This window comes from Halichoerus grypus, chromosome 2, assembly GCF_964656455.1.
Source record: "Halichoerus grypus chromosome 2, mHalGry1.hap1.1, whole genome shotgun sequence".
NCBI classification, from domain to species: domain Eukaryota; kingdom Metazoa; phylum Chordata; class Mammalia; order Carnivora; family Phocidae; genus Halichoerus; species Halichoerus grypus.
In genome coordinates, this window is record NC_135713.1 from 60,638,312 (window position 1) to 60,654,470 (window position 16,159).

Here is a 16,159-nt window from a genome sequence, read left to right on the forward strand (position 1 = left end):
CTTAGCATCTTTAACATATAGTCTCTTTGTATATTTACATGTTTGCTGTAGATCAGAAGGAAATATACATATGGTACTGTTTGATTTAGTTGCATTTTATGAACACAAAATGCCACTAACGAGTTCAGTGCATTTTAATAATTAGGTAACTGGTGTCTCAGTTGGTTTACATTACGCAATGACTCTTGGCAGCTTGTTATGTAGGCGTTTGAGATTGTTTTAGTGATATTGGGGAAACTGGTTAGGAGCACATTATTATCTCGCCTCCCCCTTTAAAATAATGAAATACAGATTCTGAAAACTCTTTATTTAACATTTTTAGGAATGGATTAGGTCCATACGACCAAGGCTGCCTGTGATTAATATCACCCAAGCTTCCGAGAGAACATGTGAGGTCAAGACATGGGATGGTATGCAGATGACACTGTGTTCACTGGGACTTCTGGGAAATGACCTTTCACTCTTTCCTGCTGAGTATGAGCCCAGAGCATTTTGTAACCCTGTGGGATCTGAGGATAAAGCCAACACCATGAAAGCAGGAATGCAGGATGAGAGGAAGGATCTGGGTGAGGTGGTACTGTGAAAACCCTGGATCAAGCTGTGCCTGAAGCCGAGAAGGTTTTTTTCCTCCTGGGATAGTCAAACGTGTGCTCCACAGATTTGTGTGTCATTCTTGCACAGGGACCGTCTTAATTTCTGTATCATTCTGATTTCAGTACCTGTGCTGCTAAAGTAAGCACATGGACATCATTTTTAAATCTAGGAAATAAAAAAGAACACTATGTGTCCGCCATCGGTGAGGGTCTAGGCTCTGACATCAACATGGAGAGTTAGTCCGAGTAAACTTCTTCCTACACTGCAGCTCACTGGACACTCCAAATCCTTACCTGGAGGTCAAAGAACTTGCTGTAGCGCCGGTAAATGGCCTCCGTGGAGCCGCTGGACCATGTAACCCGGATGATGTAGACCTACAAGAGGGACAGAGGAGATGGGCATTAACACCAAGGGAGCCCTGCCATCTCCAGGACTCTGGAGCAAAGCACAGGGTTGAGTCAGAAAGACCTGGGTTTGAATCTCAGCTCTGCCGCCGACCAGCAGTATGGCTTTGGACAAGTCACCTGCTCTCTCTGGGCCTCAGCTTCCTCCACAATAACATGGGTATAACCCCCACCTCTGAGAGCTATACAAAGGATTAAATGAAATCAAGAATGAGAAAGCATTAGCACCCAGCTCATCTCAGGAGATGGTGTTCTTTTCAGCACTGTAGGGATTTCTTGCTTTCCACTCAATCCACAGAGCCCCGGGGCTAGCTATTTTTCCAGTCATTCTTAAAAAGAATCAGCTCTGGGGCTTTTGCTCCAACCTTTGAGAAAGTCAAGCTCTATTTTCTTTGAAGTTGGTTGGCTATTAGTATGGGGACCTGGAGCTGCTGCGGGCCATCTCCTCACCGCCTGGAAGGAGCCTGCCTGCGAACGAAGCCAGCATCAGTAGATTCCTGTACCACAGTCTGACCCTGAGATCCAGCTCTGCTCGAAGCTCAATCTACTCCTGCTCTGTCAAGTTTTCTGAGTCAATACATCTCGGGCCAAACCTGCCTTCTCAAGTTATTTTTGAAGCCAGTTTAAGTTGGGTTTCTGACACATGTAATCTAGTCCTGACTAATGCAGGATGGGAGGTAGGAGAGAGCTCTCTGAAGCCTGGAGACATCATGGTGTACTTTGAAGGACTTGGAAATGTTACTAGGAAACTTTCATTCAAAATGCGACAAGTTGGAGCAACTATGTGGGGGCTGGGGCCAGAGACCAGTGTGAACGCCAGGGACTTGCAGAAGAAGGGTCTCCAGGTGAGAAGAGATGAATAATGGAAAGATAAATCAGGACAAGATGGGAAGTGCCCTTGAGTGCCAAGCTAAGTCCACCAGGCATGACCTCTCCAAATCCAACACGCATTTTATTTCAAAGCATGACAGAGAGGAAGAAACGTGAGCTCTAGAGTCAAGAAGCTCTAGACTCACACAATTTCCTAACCCTCAGAGCCACAGCTTCCGTAACTGTGAAGTGGGGTCAGCAAGTCCATCTCACACAGAGCTGTGATGATTATTAGAGGCCAAGCTCCGAGCTCTTTGACTGGCAGAAAGGAAAAGGTCAAGAACTTTTAGTACCCTGCACTCTGATTCTCCAATGCCTGCCCCATCCCTGTTCATAAAAAACAGACTAATTCAACGTCAGGGATTTGGGCATCCCGGCCCACCCCCCTCCCTTGTTTGTGCTCCCCGGTCCTGGGGCCTTCACGGAGCCAAAGAACAGGTCAAGGCATCCTTTAGAAATCCCCTTGGAAAGGCGATTTTCTGACAAAAAAGAACTCTGTCTCTAAAGCCACCTGAGTAGTTGTCAGTTTTATTTAAAAGCACTTCAATTCTGCCTCATCAAGACTCCAGCACAGAGATTTTGAATGGCTCCCATTTGTCATTCATTCATTCACTGTACAACATTTAGTAAGTACCTCTTGAGTGCCAGGCACTCTGCTGGGTGCTGGGACACAATGAGGAACAAGAGACACATAGACCTTGCCCTTGGAGAGTGGGAAGATGGACAACAGACCAGCAGACGAGCAAGTAGGTACGTCATTTTAAGTTGCATTCAATGCTTAGGAAGGCCCCCAGAGCCTGCTGTGAGTGCACGAGGGGGGGAGGTGGGGCAGCTGGGTGTCCTTGGAAGGGAAGGCCTATCTGAGGAAGCAAGCACTGAACGGAGACCTGAAGGACGAGGAGCTGGCCAGGAGAAGAGCTGAGAACAGAGTATTCCGAGCAGAGAGAAGACGAGTAAGGATACGGAGGCCAGGAAAGGCTGGACATGTCTGAGGTGCAGGAAGACTGTCATGGCAAGCAGAGCCGGGGGAGGAGGGAGGCAGGGGCAGGGAGGCAGGCAGCGGTGGCATCATGAGGGGCTTGCAGGCCACAGGGAGGAGATGGGATTTTGTTCTATTAAAGAGTTTCAAGGGGTGGGGTTGTGTGACACGATTTAATGTATGTGTTTAAATACGTTTCCTATATATCCTTCTGGCCACTGTGCAAAAAATGGTGTGACGAGGAGCAGGGACACCACTAAGGAGGCCTTTCCATCACTGAAAGGGACTCAGCCAATCCAATGGCCACAACTTCCAGATGGGTAAATTGAGGCCCAGAGAAGACCATACCAACAGTCCTGTCACTGCGGCATGCTTAAGCGAAGTTTGGATGACTATTTGTCAAGAACAATGCTAATGTGGATTAAAAAACAAAGAAAAAAAAAAAAGACTGATCATCAAAGTCATTGTTTTCCTAAAAGCAACCAAAAAAAGCATTCCCATAAATGGAAAAAAAAAATTCTGCTTACACAATTCATTCTCGATGTCTTGTTTATAGTTTTTAAAGCTCTGTACATATGGTACAAGGACTCTGCAGCAGTCCTAATTGGTTTATTGGAATCAACCTCTGAACACAATTTGATGCCTGCATTTTTAGGCACAGATCTAACTTTTTAATGAGAATTGTCCCAATGCAGGGCTTTGGCCTTGCCCAGGGTTTAGGGGTGGGTGAAAGGGCACACCCACTGGGTTCTGACGCCAGCCCTGCTACTGGGGGAGACTCACAGGCACCAACCTCTCTGGCCATGGTGTCCTTCTCTCTTCAACAGGGTGAGTAATTTCCCTTGAGGATTCACAGCAATCACTAATGCATGTGGGGCCTTACCCAATGCCTGGCACACAGGAGGCGGGCAAAGCTAGTTTTTCCCGCATAGCAGTTGATCAATATGCCTGCTTATCTGGTATTCCTTTTCTTGTCTTGGTAACAGCGCCTAATTTCCTTTGGAACGTCACCCCTCTCCCTTCCCTAGTCTTTGTGATAGGGAGGGGGCGTGCGTCCCGGGCCTGGCCAACCAGACTGTTGCCTGTCCCTGGCCACAACAATGGTTCAGGGACAGGCACGTGACCCAAGCCAGGCCAACGAGACTCAATTCTGGGACTTCTGATGGCATGGTCAGGGAAGAGTCCCCTCTCCCCACCGAGATGGCTAACTGGGAGGAGAACTATGTGGAAAGCATCTGTCACACAGAAGCAAGCAGCCAAGAGGGAGAGAAAGGGCCTGAGTCCTGTGATACCATTTGAACCCTCAGATCCAGCATCCTGGACATTTCACGGCCACAAGCCAAAACCTTCCCTTTCTTGTTTAAGCCAGTTTTAGTGTCTGTTACTTGCCATCAAAGCAGTCTGCTTGACTTTTTTTTTAATTTTTAAAGAGATTTTATTTATTTATTTATTTGCCAGAGAGAGAGAGGGAGAGAAAGAGAGAAAGAGAGAGCACACAAGCAGGGTGAGCAACAGGCAGAGGGAGAAGCAGATTCCCCACTGAGCAGGGAGCCCAATGCGGGGCTCGATCCCAGGACCCTGGGATCATGACCTGAGCCGAAGGTAGATGCTTAACCAACTGAGCCACCCAGGTGTCCCCTGACCTTGGCTTTTAGATTCTATCCCAAACCCAGTTAACACTCAGTGTCCTGCTGTTAAGGAATTAAAAGCAGATTTTTTCATGGCAGCATTATTCACAATAGCCAAATGATGAACAAAATGTGTTGTATACATACAATATTACATACATATTACTCAGCCTTAAAAAGGAAGGGCATTCTGACTCATGCTATAATGTGGATGAATCCTGAGGACATGCTGCTCAGTGAAATAAGCCAGTCACAAAGAACAAATACTGCATGATTCCACTTATATGAGGTACCTAAAATAGTCAAACTCATAGAAACAGAAAGTTGAGTGGTGGTTACCAGGGGATGGTGAGGGGGATGGGGAGTTAGTGTTTAATGGCCGTGGAGTTTCAGTTTGAAAAGATAATGAAAGTTCTGGAGATGGATGGTGGTGACTGCACGACAGTGTGAATGTACTGTTTTTTTCTTTAAAGATTATATTTATTTATTTATTTATTTGTCAGAGAGAGAGAGTGAGAGAGAGAGAGAGAGTGCACATGAGCAGGGGGAGCGGCAGGCAGAGGGAGAAGCAGGCTCCCTGCTGAGCAAGGAGCCCAATGCGGGACCCAATCCCAGGACCCTGAGATCATGACCTGAGCTGAAGGCAGATGCTTAACCAACTGAACCACCCAGGCACCCCGGTGTGAATGTACTTAATGCCACTGAGCTGTACACTTAAAAATGGTTGCAATGGTAACATTTATGTTATATATATTTTCATCACACTTAAAGAAAATAACTTTTAACAAAAGTAGATTTCCTGCAGGGTTTATGTAGTCCATGTCATGTTCCCCTGGAAATGACACTGAAACCTTCTCCACAGAATAGCCCTCAAACCATGTGCTGCACATCTGAGAAAAGTTTGTGTCCAGAATGTATTTTTTTAAAAAAACCTCTCAAAACTCAACAGTAAGGAAACAACATGATCACAAGATGGACAAGAGATCTGAACAGATCCTTCATCAAAGAGGATATACAGATGGCAAATAAGTACACAAGAAGATGTTTGACATCATTAGCCATTAGGGAAAGACAAACTGAAACCATGAGATTATCACTACATATCTATTAGAATGGTTAGAAGAAGAAGTACTGACAAACCAACAAAAACAAATGCTGACAAAAATGAGGGGTCACTGGAACTCTCATCCATTGGTGGGAAAGCAAGATGGCACCACCAGTCTGATGGATGCGGAACTACCGGGTGAAAGGTCGTCGATAAGGATAGTCACACGGTGTGAGAGTACCACCCCACAGATTACTTTCCCAGCAAAGGGGAAAATGCACCTTTTCAATGCAGATCTGGTGGTTAGACTGTGACGAGGCAATCAAACCTAGCATCACCAATAGAGAGACAAGCAGACACCCCAAGGTGATGCAATATGAAATATACAAAATCTTCTGTCCAGTATTGTTGCCAAAACATGTAACCTGAATCTCAAGCCTCTTGACCTAAGTTCCAATTTATAGAAAGTAAAGGAGAAAGAGGAACAAGCTAAATGACACCGTAAGGAAACAATCAGACGAATTCAGAATGTGGGATATTCTAAAAGACCACCAACAGGGCATAGTTCAAATGCTACTTCTTCCAGAAAGTCCTCTCTGACTGCTCCCTTCCTACCAATATTAGGTTGGTCTCCTGCTGCAGATCTCCTTGGCACCCACTTCCTCATCACCAAGTCAATTATACTTGACTGCAATTGCTAGCTGTCTGCTTTCCCACTAGGTTCTAAGTTTTGTGAGAGGAGGGACAGTGCCCATCCTGTTCACGGAGTGCTGTATGTCTAGTGCAGAGCACGATGGAAAGTCTATGCTTCGTGAAAACATTAGAAAGAAACTGAGATGCTAGGAGGTCAAGCTCTCACAGATGGCAATGCCTATCCGAGGCAGGCCTGAGGTCTGTGGGAAGGGTGCCTAGCTCAGCCGTGTCTCTCAGAGGGTCCCACAGGCTTGCCTCTCCACTCTGCTCCGCGCCCTGCTTGGCAACCCCTCCCACTGCACGTCTGCTGAGAGTCTCAGGGAGCAGCTGGGACTCCTTCCCCCTGGGAATGAGGAAATAGGGACCCCACTGGTCTCTGAAGGCCCCGGAGGGTTTCCTCCTGCTCCCTCACAGAAGGCCTTGAATCGGAATTAGCCACCATGGAAATCCCTTCTTGCTCAACCTCAGCAGCCAGACCTGCGTGATTTACAAGGCCCAGACTCCCCAGGCCTGGCTTCCCCTCAGGCTGTGTCATCAGGGCCAGGAGTACTGGGTTTCCTCACTTCCTCTAAGTCAGTACAGAGAGGAACGGGTGGACGGAAGGGCTGTGGGGTGGGGTCTACTGCGACCAGGGTGCTTGGGGCAGAGGTGGGCAGATGGCTGGGCTGTGGAGTCTCCCAAATTTCCAGGAGCCTGCAGGCTAGGCTAACACATCTGACATTCTCCTAGCCAGGAATGTTGGTGCAGAAGTGCAGTGACCCACCTGAGGTCACGAGTTTTGACATTCAGAGTGAGGACTGACGCAGGCCCCCTCTAACCCCGACAGCCTTGCTGAGGCAGGAATCATGCCTCCACCCCAGCAGCTACACTACAGCTGGGCTGTGGGTCTGCAGGTACATGCAAGCTCGTTCTTCCATTTTTGAGAGCCCACCAGGAAGCTGTGGAGTTTGGGGTTAAGATGGCCTAGATTCACCTCTGCTTTCATCTTGACTAGTTGCGTGGTCTTGGGAAAGTGGTTTAAACTCTCTGTGACTCAGCTTCCTCCCTGTGAAAAACAGGGATCATAACAGTATCAACCTCAGAGGTGGGGTGACGATTATGTGAGGATGTGCATGCAGAGTGCCTCACACAGGGCCTGCATGGGGTAAAAGCGATCATAAGCATCATCACTATGAGCCAAGCACAGGGGCATAAAGCTGGGGGAGACCTGGTCTCTGCTCACTGCTTCTATACCCGCTCTTCCCACAGCCCACCCACCTGCGCCCAGTCCCCCATCCCCAGGGCCCTGCCTCTTTCCTGGTCTTCTCTAGGCCCCGAGGGGGTCAGAGGCCTAGAACACAGGCCCAGCTCACCTGAGCCTGTCAGGAGTCAGGGCCCTGTCCCCTCCGCATGAGTGTCTGCGGGGAAGGCCCTGCCACCTCCCACCCCCATCCCCAGGCCTCAGCCTCAGCGGAGGGGAACTGCGTCCGGCCCAAAGGCAGCGTCCCCACGTAGCCATGAGCTTGCTTGGTGCCAGGGCTTCACCTACCCTGGCCTTTCGTCCTCTACCTAGGGTTGATGACTGTTCGAGTCCTAGGTCAGTGCGACCTTGCCAGGAAGTGCCCCACAAAGGACAAAGAACCAATCTACTCATGGATGTTGTGAGGTGTGGCCTGGGCTGGGCCACAGTGACCCGCCTTCCGATGACTACCCTGTCCTGAGGCCTCCAGAAGCTACTTTTCCCCGACTTACACTGCTTTCAGAAGACAGAAAAGAAAAGAAAAAAAAAAAAAGCCCTCTGGCAGATGCTGAGAGTCCTTTTTGGACCCCCCACTTGAGAAGTGCCACCTGTCCTGCCCATCTCACGGCCCCAGCTGACTGTGCAGGGCGGGCCAATCAGCTTCTCTCAGGAATCTGGAATCAGACCAGATGTCAGCACCAGCCAGAGCCACCTCCACACTTGGTGACAGACATCTGGTATGCAGAAAGGGACAAATGAAGGGGAGGCACAGGAGAGAAGCAGCAAGAGCCTGGCCTGGCTCCTGCCCGTGCTCCGGTTCCTGCTTCTGCGACACACAACAGGGACCTGGGCCTTCGATTTAACTCCCCTTTTGGCATGAAGAGGGTTTTTATGCAACTGAAAGAATTCTATGACATAGAGAAGAAAGTTCGGGCACTATATTAGGTAAAAAGAATAGGCTAAAAGAAAAATGAATCTCAATCTCAAAAAAGTTACATATACTGTATGTACGTGTATGCGTGTGCATGTACATACATCATTTCTGGTAGTTATGCTCTATAAAGTCTTTGTGAACACTGATTTAGCAAATACCGAACCACTGCTCCCGGGGGAAATACAAGGTTAGGGTCCTGCAAGCCTCTGGTCACAACATTTTCATGAACGGACCCATATATAGCTTGGTTGTTTCTGTTTAAAGACACCTTATTCAATGTGTACTGTAAATGCATTAACATTGAACTCCAGGCCAGCGACACTGTACCTCACGCCTAAACGAAGCTTATCTAACATACGTGTTTTCCCCGTGAAGACACATCACAGCCTTCCCGAGCTTAGGAACGCCAGACAGCCCTTCAGCACGATGTGTGGGGTCATTTCAAACAGTGAAATAACCAACAGGAAGTACAAAAATGTAACAAAAAAAAGAAAAAGAGAACAGTGGCACTGAAGGGATCATGAAAAAGACACTTGTTTCGAGGATCAGAGCTGAAAGCAGAAGGCAGAGTGTCACCTTGCCCAGCCTCAGCTGGGCACGCGCACAGCGGGTGACACACACGTTTTGCTGCTCTGCACACGCCCGTGTCTACGAGGGACCACGGAAGTGCTACGAGCATTGAAGCTGGATCACAAATAAATTTTAGCAAGCAGGCGAATCCCCGAATACGGAATTTACAAATGTGGCAGATTCACTGTACAGTATATAAATGTGTGTGTGTGTTGCGTATATAAACCAGTGAGATACACAGATTATATGTCATATATAGGGTGTGCTTTGGGTTGGCAGGAAAAGTAGGATTTGTTCAATTCTGTTTTTTTTTTTTTTAAGATTTTTATTTATTTGACAGAGAGAGACACAATGAGAGAGGGAACACAAGCAGGGGGAGTGGGAGACGGAGAAGCAGGCTCCCTGCGCGGGGAACCCGATGCGGGGCTCGATCCCAGGACCCTGGGATCATGACCTGAGCCGAAGGCAGACACTTAACGACTGAGCCACCCAGGTGCCCCTCAATTCTGTTTTTGAAGCTTTGTCTTTTTCAGATTTTCTTTTATAATCAGAAAAAAAGATGCCATTATCCCAGGAGGACAAAAGGAAAGGGTCTGTGGCCCACTTTCTTGTCTTGCGCCCCAGGACAGCATCTTCTCTGGGTCTAGGTACAGCGGATGGCCCAGGTGGGGGTGTGGGGTGGGAGGAAGCTGGGAGTTGGCAGATGGGGCCTTAGCTCTGTGAGTTAGGGTAAGTCCTCTGCCTCTTTGAGCCTTTGTTCTCTGAAAAATGGGGATAAAAATGCTTGTCTTTTCAACCTTATGGGCACTGTAAGATCGAATGAGATTTTTTTTTTCCAAAAGCTCCAGAAATGGAATCTATGTTGACTAGAATCTTAGCTGCGGCCGGCGCTTGAGGGAGGGTGTTTGACGTGTGCTTCCTAAGCCCTCCGTCCTCACCTCCCTTGGCATCTGCGGTCCACGAGGGTGGAGGCTCCCAGTGCCTGGAGGGCCCCCATTAAGCATGCAGAAATTTAGGTCTCATTTCCAAGTGACAACAGCCAACGGGTCAGTTTGTCCATGAATAAAGATTTAAATCAGAACAAAGCTTAGAGGCCCTCGAGACAGGCCAGGAGCTTGGTCTGGGCAAAACTAAGTGGTGGGCCTGAAACAGGCCAAATGCCTCCGTAGGCCCCAGCAGCTCCAGTAAACTGACATCCCTATCCCTGCAGACCCACTGGCCAGACCTCTGCCCAGGCTGCCGCTCCTGGAAGGGCCCCAGCGCTCCATCCGTAAGCCCTCTGCCGTCCCCGTGCAGCAGGATATGAGGACATGAGACAGCTGCCTCCCCGCCTCACGAGTGCTGTGATCTCCTATGTTCTCATCATAAGAACTCAAAAACATGAGAAGGCGTTTCTGCCCTGTGAATAAAATCTCTGAGGCACAGGGGAACGTCCTCCAGTATCACTTCGCTTTGCAAATCTATTTAGTGGGGTTTTCGAGGGTTGGCAAAGAACCCAGCTGACAGTCCCAGCTGAGACTATTTAGAAGGGGTGGGGCCGCTGCACTCGTCAAGACAAAGTGATTACGTTTTGGTCTGGGTTGCAATGGCCAGAGCTTTTAATTTTTGGGGAACGATTGTGGGTGTAGGTGGGGAAGGATCCGGTCCAAGGGCTTTTCAAAGTGACAGTCTTTCCTAAGATCACTGTGTCTCAAGGTATGCAGGAACTTGGGGTACACGAGCTGGTGTGAGCTGACACACGACGATCTCAGCACTAAACTGCAGGGAATCCCAGAGAGACAAAGTTAGTCTCTGCTATTCCCTTCCCTTTGGAAGTTTGGCAATAATGGTTTTTGAACACTCTCTCCAACACTTGCTGGTCTCTTTTCTTAAAGAGGAGACAGAAGACCTCAGGGCAGGCAACACTAGCCAGGAAGAACTTGAACACACTGATTTTCCTTTTCCTTTCTATTTAGTTCCCTTCTGTTTCTAGCAAGTACTACGGGTTTTCCATTTATGGGAGACAGCGAAAGCAGTACCTTTAAAAATAATTTAAGTTAAAAAATGGAGTCAATCTGAAGAAGAACACTGAATTAAGCATATGGAGCACAGGGGTTTGTGGACATGTTGGACACTGTGACGGTGCCCGGAGGAGGATGGAGAATGAGGACAGTACTGTTGCAGGGACTCCCTTGCCATTCTCACTCTATCTGGACTTCTGTTGTTTGCCGGCCAATGAGCCTACAACACTTCTCAAGTGGGAAGCCCTCTCCTGGCTCCACAATGCTGGTGGGCTGTCTGGAATGACCTGGGAGATGGAAGAAAATATCTAAAGAGAGGGCACCAGTGGGGCAGAGGGGGCTGAGACTGTTTTCCTGCAGAGGCTGTGAGAAATTGCATTAGCAAGACAGAGATCTGTGATCCATTAGCAATCTCTGCCATGGGCACGGGGACTGTAGGATGCGTGCTGCATACTCAGCATCCCTAATCTGGATCAACCCCTCCATTTACAAATGGGGATACGGATGGGCCAAGAGGTTCAGCAACCTGCCAAGGGTTACACTCTCAGCCATGGACTCTTTCCACTCCCATGGCAGTGTCCAAATTTCTACGCAAGATCCTCTGGCCCCTCTGGCCTCCTGCACAATGACTTGTCCAGAGAACTTTAGAACTGATGAAGCCAGTGGTTAGATTGGCCCGTAAGAAGTCCCTGATCCTGGTGAGGTGGCTGGGTCTCTGCGCTCTCCACCCTGGTTTCCATTAGGCAGCACCACTTTAGGCTCTTCTATATATGGAGGAGGGTGTAACCCAGCAGCCAGCTGGCCCAGCTGCCAGACCCTGGGGGTCCATGCTGCCACCAGGCAACCATCGGTGCAGGTTCCAACAGGGCCTGGGCTCTTCCGCTGTCCACAGCCCTCCTTTGCCTGCTTCAGGCTGACAGCAGGGGGCTCTAAGACTTGCAAATATTTGAAAACCCTGCTCCAGACCATCCCTTATAGTTGGGGTTATGAGGTCAGAGAGGGGAAGGGACTTGCCCAGGCCATGCAAAGAGCGGACTGGAAGGTGGGAACCAGACCCAGGGGTCCTCCTGGGAGGTGCTGAGGATGCAGGAGCTCTGTTCCAAAATGCTATTTCTCAGATCTGAGGAGCAGCAGAGCCCCTTTTAGACGGAAGGAGGAAAACCCGTCTCTTTTGCAGCACACTGAGGGGCTCGGGCTTCTGCTCACAGGCCACAGAATTTCTGCAGTGAGGCCTTAGCCCGGGATAACGGAAGCGGTCCTGTGCCGCAACCTTAAATATAAAAGCACGTGCTGCCCTGGAATCAGGCAGCGGTGTTAAGTTTCAAGAGCCAGAGGAACCCACTTCCTGTAGAGAAGGCTCCCGGGAACACGTCTAAGGGCACCCAGGAGACAGCAGACCCTGGTTTAAGAAACCGACTTTAAAAGATGGGCGCAACCCCCTCCCCCCTTAAGCTCCCTCACTAACTGGGTTTTCTGGGTTGGCGGATCCCAGGACAGCCTGGTAATGACTGGCTGGGCTCCAGATCCACCTCTCCCACAATATGCTGTCCTGGCCTGAGGTGGAGGAGCCCAGTGTGAGGGGGTGGGAAGCAGGGAGGGAGAGAAAGAGAGAAGGGTGGAGGAGAGAGGGAGGGAGCAGAGGCAGTTGGATGCGCTCTGAGGGCTTAACTAATGGGAAACATGATTCTGCTGCTCCCCGTGGAGACCACGAGTTCCTCTGGTTCCGATCTGTCGGCTCTCCCCAGCTGTCTACCCAACATCTGGCCTATGTAGGTCAGCACTCCCAACCTCCTTTTGCAATTGCAACACCCTGCAGTTTGTCTGATTGCCCAACACCCCCAGAGCAGCATCACCGCCGGAAGGGCTGAAGATCATGTATTTATCTTTTCAGAGAAAGTACATTAAGTTTATTCCTGGAGAAATGCTGCCAAGTGTCACGATGCCCCGGAGACCCAGGAGGTGATGGCAGGGTGTCCCAGTGGGGCGAGACCAGGGTGAGTGGGGGCCCAAGACAAGACCAGTGACCATGTTGGGGACGGTGCTGCTGTGCTCTGGCCCTGTGCTGAGCGCTTTACGAACACAGTGTGCAATCCTCAGCGGCTGCCCGCCAGGAGGGTGGGGCTGCCCTCAGGGCAGAGGCGGAAACCCAGGCCCGGAGTGGAGTGGAGTGGTGACGTGGCCTGCCTGAGGTCACACAGTTGGGAAGAACAAGTGACATCAGGGATTGAATCCCAGCCCCTTCAGCCTCTGAGGTCCCCTGTCCTCCTAGCTTCCGAAGGCCAGGCCTCAGGTGTCCTGGCCCCAGGCCAGAACTTTCCCGTCCTCACATCAGCGTCAGGAAGCACCATGCTCAGGCTTCACAGCTAAGTGACACACTGGGGGTGGCCGGCTGCCAATTTTCCTTTTTTTCCCCTCAATCTTTTCAATTAAGTGAATGCTTGGAAAGGGGCCCAAATACAAGTGCTGGAAGCGCAGGCTGCAGGTAAGATGCTCTGGTTTAGGACTGTGTTCCCCCCGCTCCTGGTCCATAGCGTATGCGGTGACTGCGCAGGTGGGGCCTAGGATCCCTGACTCCCTGTGGGCAGAGGGGTGCCAGGCTGGGATGAAAATCTAATTGTCTCCTCTGCTTCAAACACTTCAGTTCATTCACCCACTCACGCATTCAGCAAATAAGACAGAGTGCCTACTGTGTACGAAGCTCCCTTCCAAGGGCTGGGGCCCTGGCCATGAAGGAGACAGAAGCCCCTGCCCTTCTGGAGCTTTCCGCCTTGTCAAAGAAGGCAACAACAGCATGCTGTGGGGCTTAGGGGGCCCCCTCCCGCTCTGACCCAGCCTGACTCTCCCCTGCCTCCTGGCCTTGCACCTGCCATGGCCTCCGGCAGGAATCTCTCTCCCTTTGCTTGGCTAGCACCTCTTTATTTCTCAGATGTCAACTGAGGAAGCCTCTGGAGACCTCGGATCTGGCTCTGTTCCCACTCTCTGGGTTCCCACAACGACGGGGGCTGCCCTCTCTCAGTACACATGCCTCTGAGTGTGCAGTTTTGTCCCCCCCGTCCCACGTCTGTCTGGGGCACCATGCTTTTGCCACTGCCCAGTGACATTAGGCTCTTGGGAAATGTCTGGTGAAAGACAGAAAGGCAGATGGACAGACAGACAGGCAGGCAAAGAGACAAAAAGCCAAGACAGGGCCACACAGTCATAAATCAAGGTGACCTCACTCAAGGCTCTCTTGTGTCTGGAGAGTCACAATGCTCTTGAAATGGCTGAATGGACAGCTTAACTGCCAAGGGTACTAGAAACAGAACCAGCTTTGTGACAGAGGAGAATGCAGGCATGGGGCCCGACCCTGGAAGAGAAGTCCACATCTCACCCCCAGGCTTCTCACAACAGGCGACAGAGAGAAAGAGAACATCACAGGAGCAAGTTCAACTACAAGTGCAGGCATCATCCCACTGCATTCAGGAGTTAGGCCAGCCTGAGGGAATTCTCTGGAGGGGGAGGGGAGGATGAGGAAACTGTTCTGTATCCTGTCTGTGGTGGTGGTCACAAGAACCCACACATGCATAAAAACTCAGAATGCTATTATCAAAAAGGAATTTTACCGCACACAATTAAAATTTAAAAATAATAAATATACACACACCAATCACTCCTTAATGTTATTAAAAAACAGACGGGCACTGGCTTTAGAGTACCCGGGTATGAATCTTGGCCCTATAGCTTGAAGCTGCTGCGTGACTTTGTGAGTCAATGCGTGGCTCCGAGCCTCCACTTTCTCATCTGTAAAATGGAGAGAACAGTATCTACTTTTTAAGGTTGGCTAAGGATTACAGGAACTAATGCATGCCAGGGGCTTGGCACACCGCCTGACTCCAGGCAGCCTCCAGCACTATCACTGATAACCCCATTACGGAGATGAGGCACTGGAGGCTCAGACAGTCTGTCTCTCCTGGGCCAACTCAAATCTTTCGAGGTAAGCTATGTTGAAAGGAAAAGTCAGGAATGTCATGCTGTGAAACCCAATCAACTGTCCCCTCCTCGTGTGCCCACACACAGAGCTGCCCACCCTTGGAGCCTGTCTTTCCGTCACTGCTGGAGTCTCATCCAGATGGTGGGCAGCAGGAACCACTTCCAAGCTGGCCAGGCTACCTCAATTCTTCTAGACTGAGACACAGAATTGGTGGAAACACTTGCTGGTCCGGGTGCGCAGCTCCAGCTTGGGCCTCGGCTGCCAACACACGTCCTCGCACACATCTGGCCTGAAGCAGGATGGGGAACTTTCCAATGGCAAGCAGAGGTGCTGGCAGCTGGAGTCCCGGCTTGCTGAAACCAACCTGAAGGCTGGCTTTCTAGGAAAGCCTCCAGCGCAGGCACTTAGGGCTTGTGGGATCTCCACGGCTGCCAGGCCTCAGAGGAGCCCCGGGCCATGCAGGAAACAGCTGAGAGATTTCACGTTGGGGCCTCTCCTGTGTGAACAGGGCTGCCTAGAGAGAACTGGGCAGCCAACATGAGCACCCACTATGTGCGAAGCATACAGACAGTAGGGATAAAGCTGCCCAGGTAATGAAAAACAATCAAAATGGGCCACACTTATTGGGCTGATCAGGGACTATGCAAGTATTTCATTTATGTTATGTCGTGATATCTGGAGACTCAGAAAGGGTAACTGGCTTACCCAAGGTCACAGAGCCACGGTGTGACAGAGCCAAGATCTAAACCCCAGCTGTGTGACATGGTGGGGAAAAGCTCAGTTATGTGTGGTCGGAGGGGTCTCAGCTCTTACCTAAAGGGTCCAGCACAGTGCCTGGCACATAGGGGGTCTCAATAGAGAAGACATTAGTTGAATCCTCTCAAGGCCACAGACCCCCTAAGAAGCACTCTCTAGCCACTGTGGGGGCACAGAGGGGATGAGGGTTCATTCTGCAGGGGGCGCTTAGAGAGACTCTCCAGATGAAAAAAAACAACTGCTCTGGATCTTGAGGGATGAGTAGGAGTTTTCTGAATGAGGACCAACACCTAATGACCACTTACTAAATCCCCAGCACTCTGCTCTCAGGAAACCCTACAGAGTGAACCCTACTACCCACCCCATTTCATAGCGGAGAAAACCTACATTCAGACAGTTTAGGTCACTGGCCCAAAGCCATGCAGCTGGTTAAGGAGGATGCCAGAATTTGAACCCAGATTTGTTTTACTTCAGAATGACCAATCCTAACCAAGAAG

At 50.0% G+C, this 16,159-nt stretch overlaps 1 protein-coding gene across 2 annotated transcripts in view; it reads right to left on the reverse strand.

Annotated features, from left to right (window-relative positions):
- SH3PXD2B (SH3 and PX domains 2B) overlaps nucleotides 1-16,159 on the reverse strand; it is a 102,223-nt gene that overhangs the window by 70,223 nt on the left and 15,841 nt on the right. For both annotated transcript variants that reach the window (XM_078066875.1, XM_078066874.1), the window contains exon 2: nucleotides 888-968. In XM_078066875.1, the coding sequence (XP_077923001.1) occupies nucleotides 888-968 (81 nt within the window). The remainder of the gene's footprint in view (nucleotides 1-887; nucleotides 969-16,159) is intronic.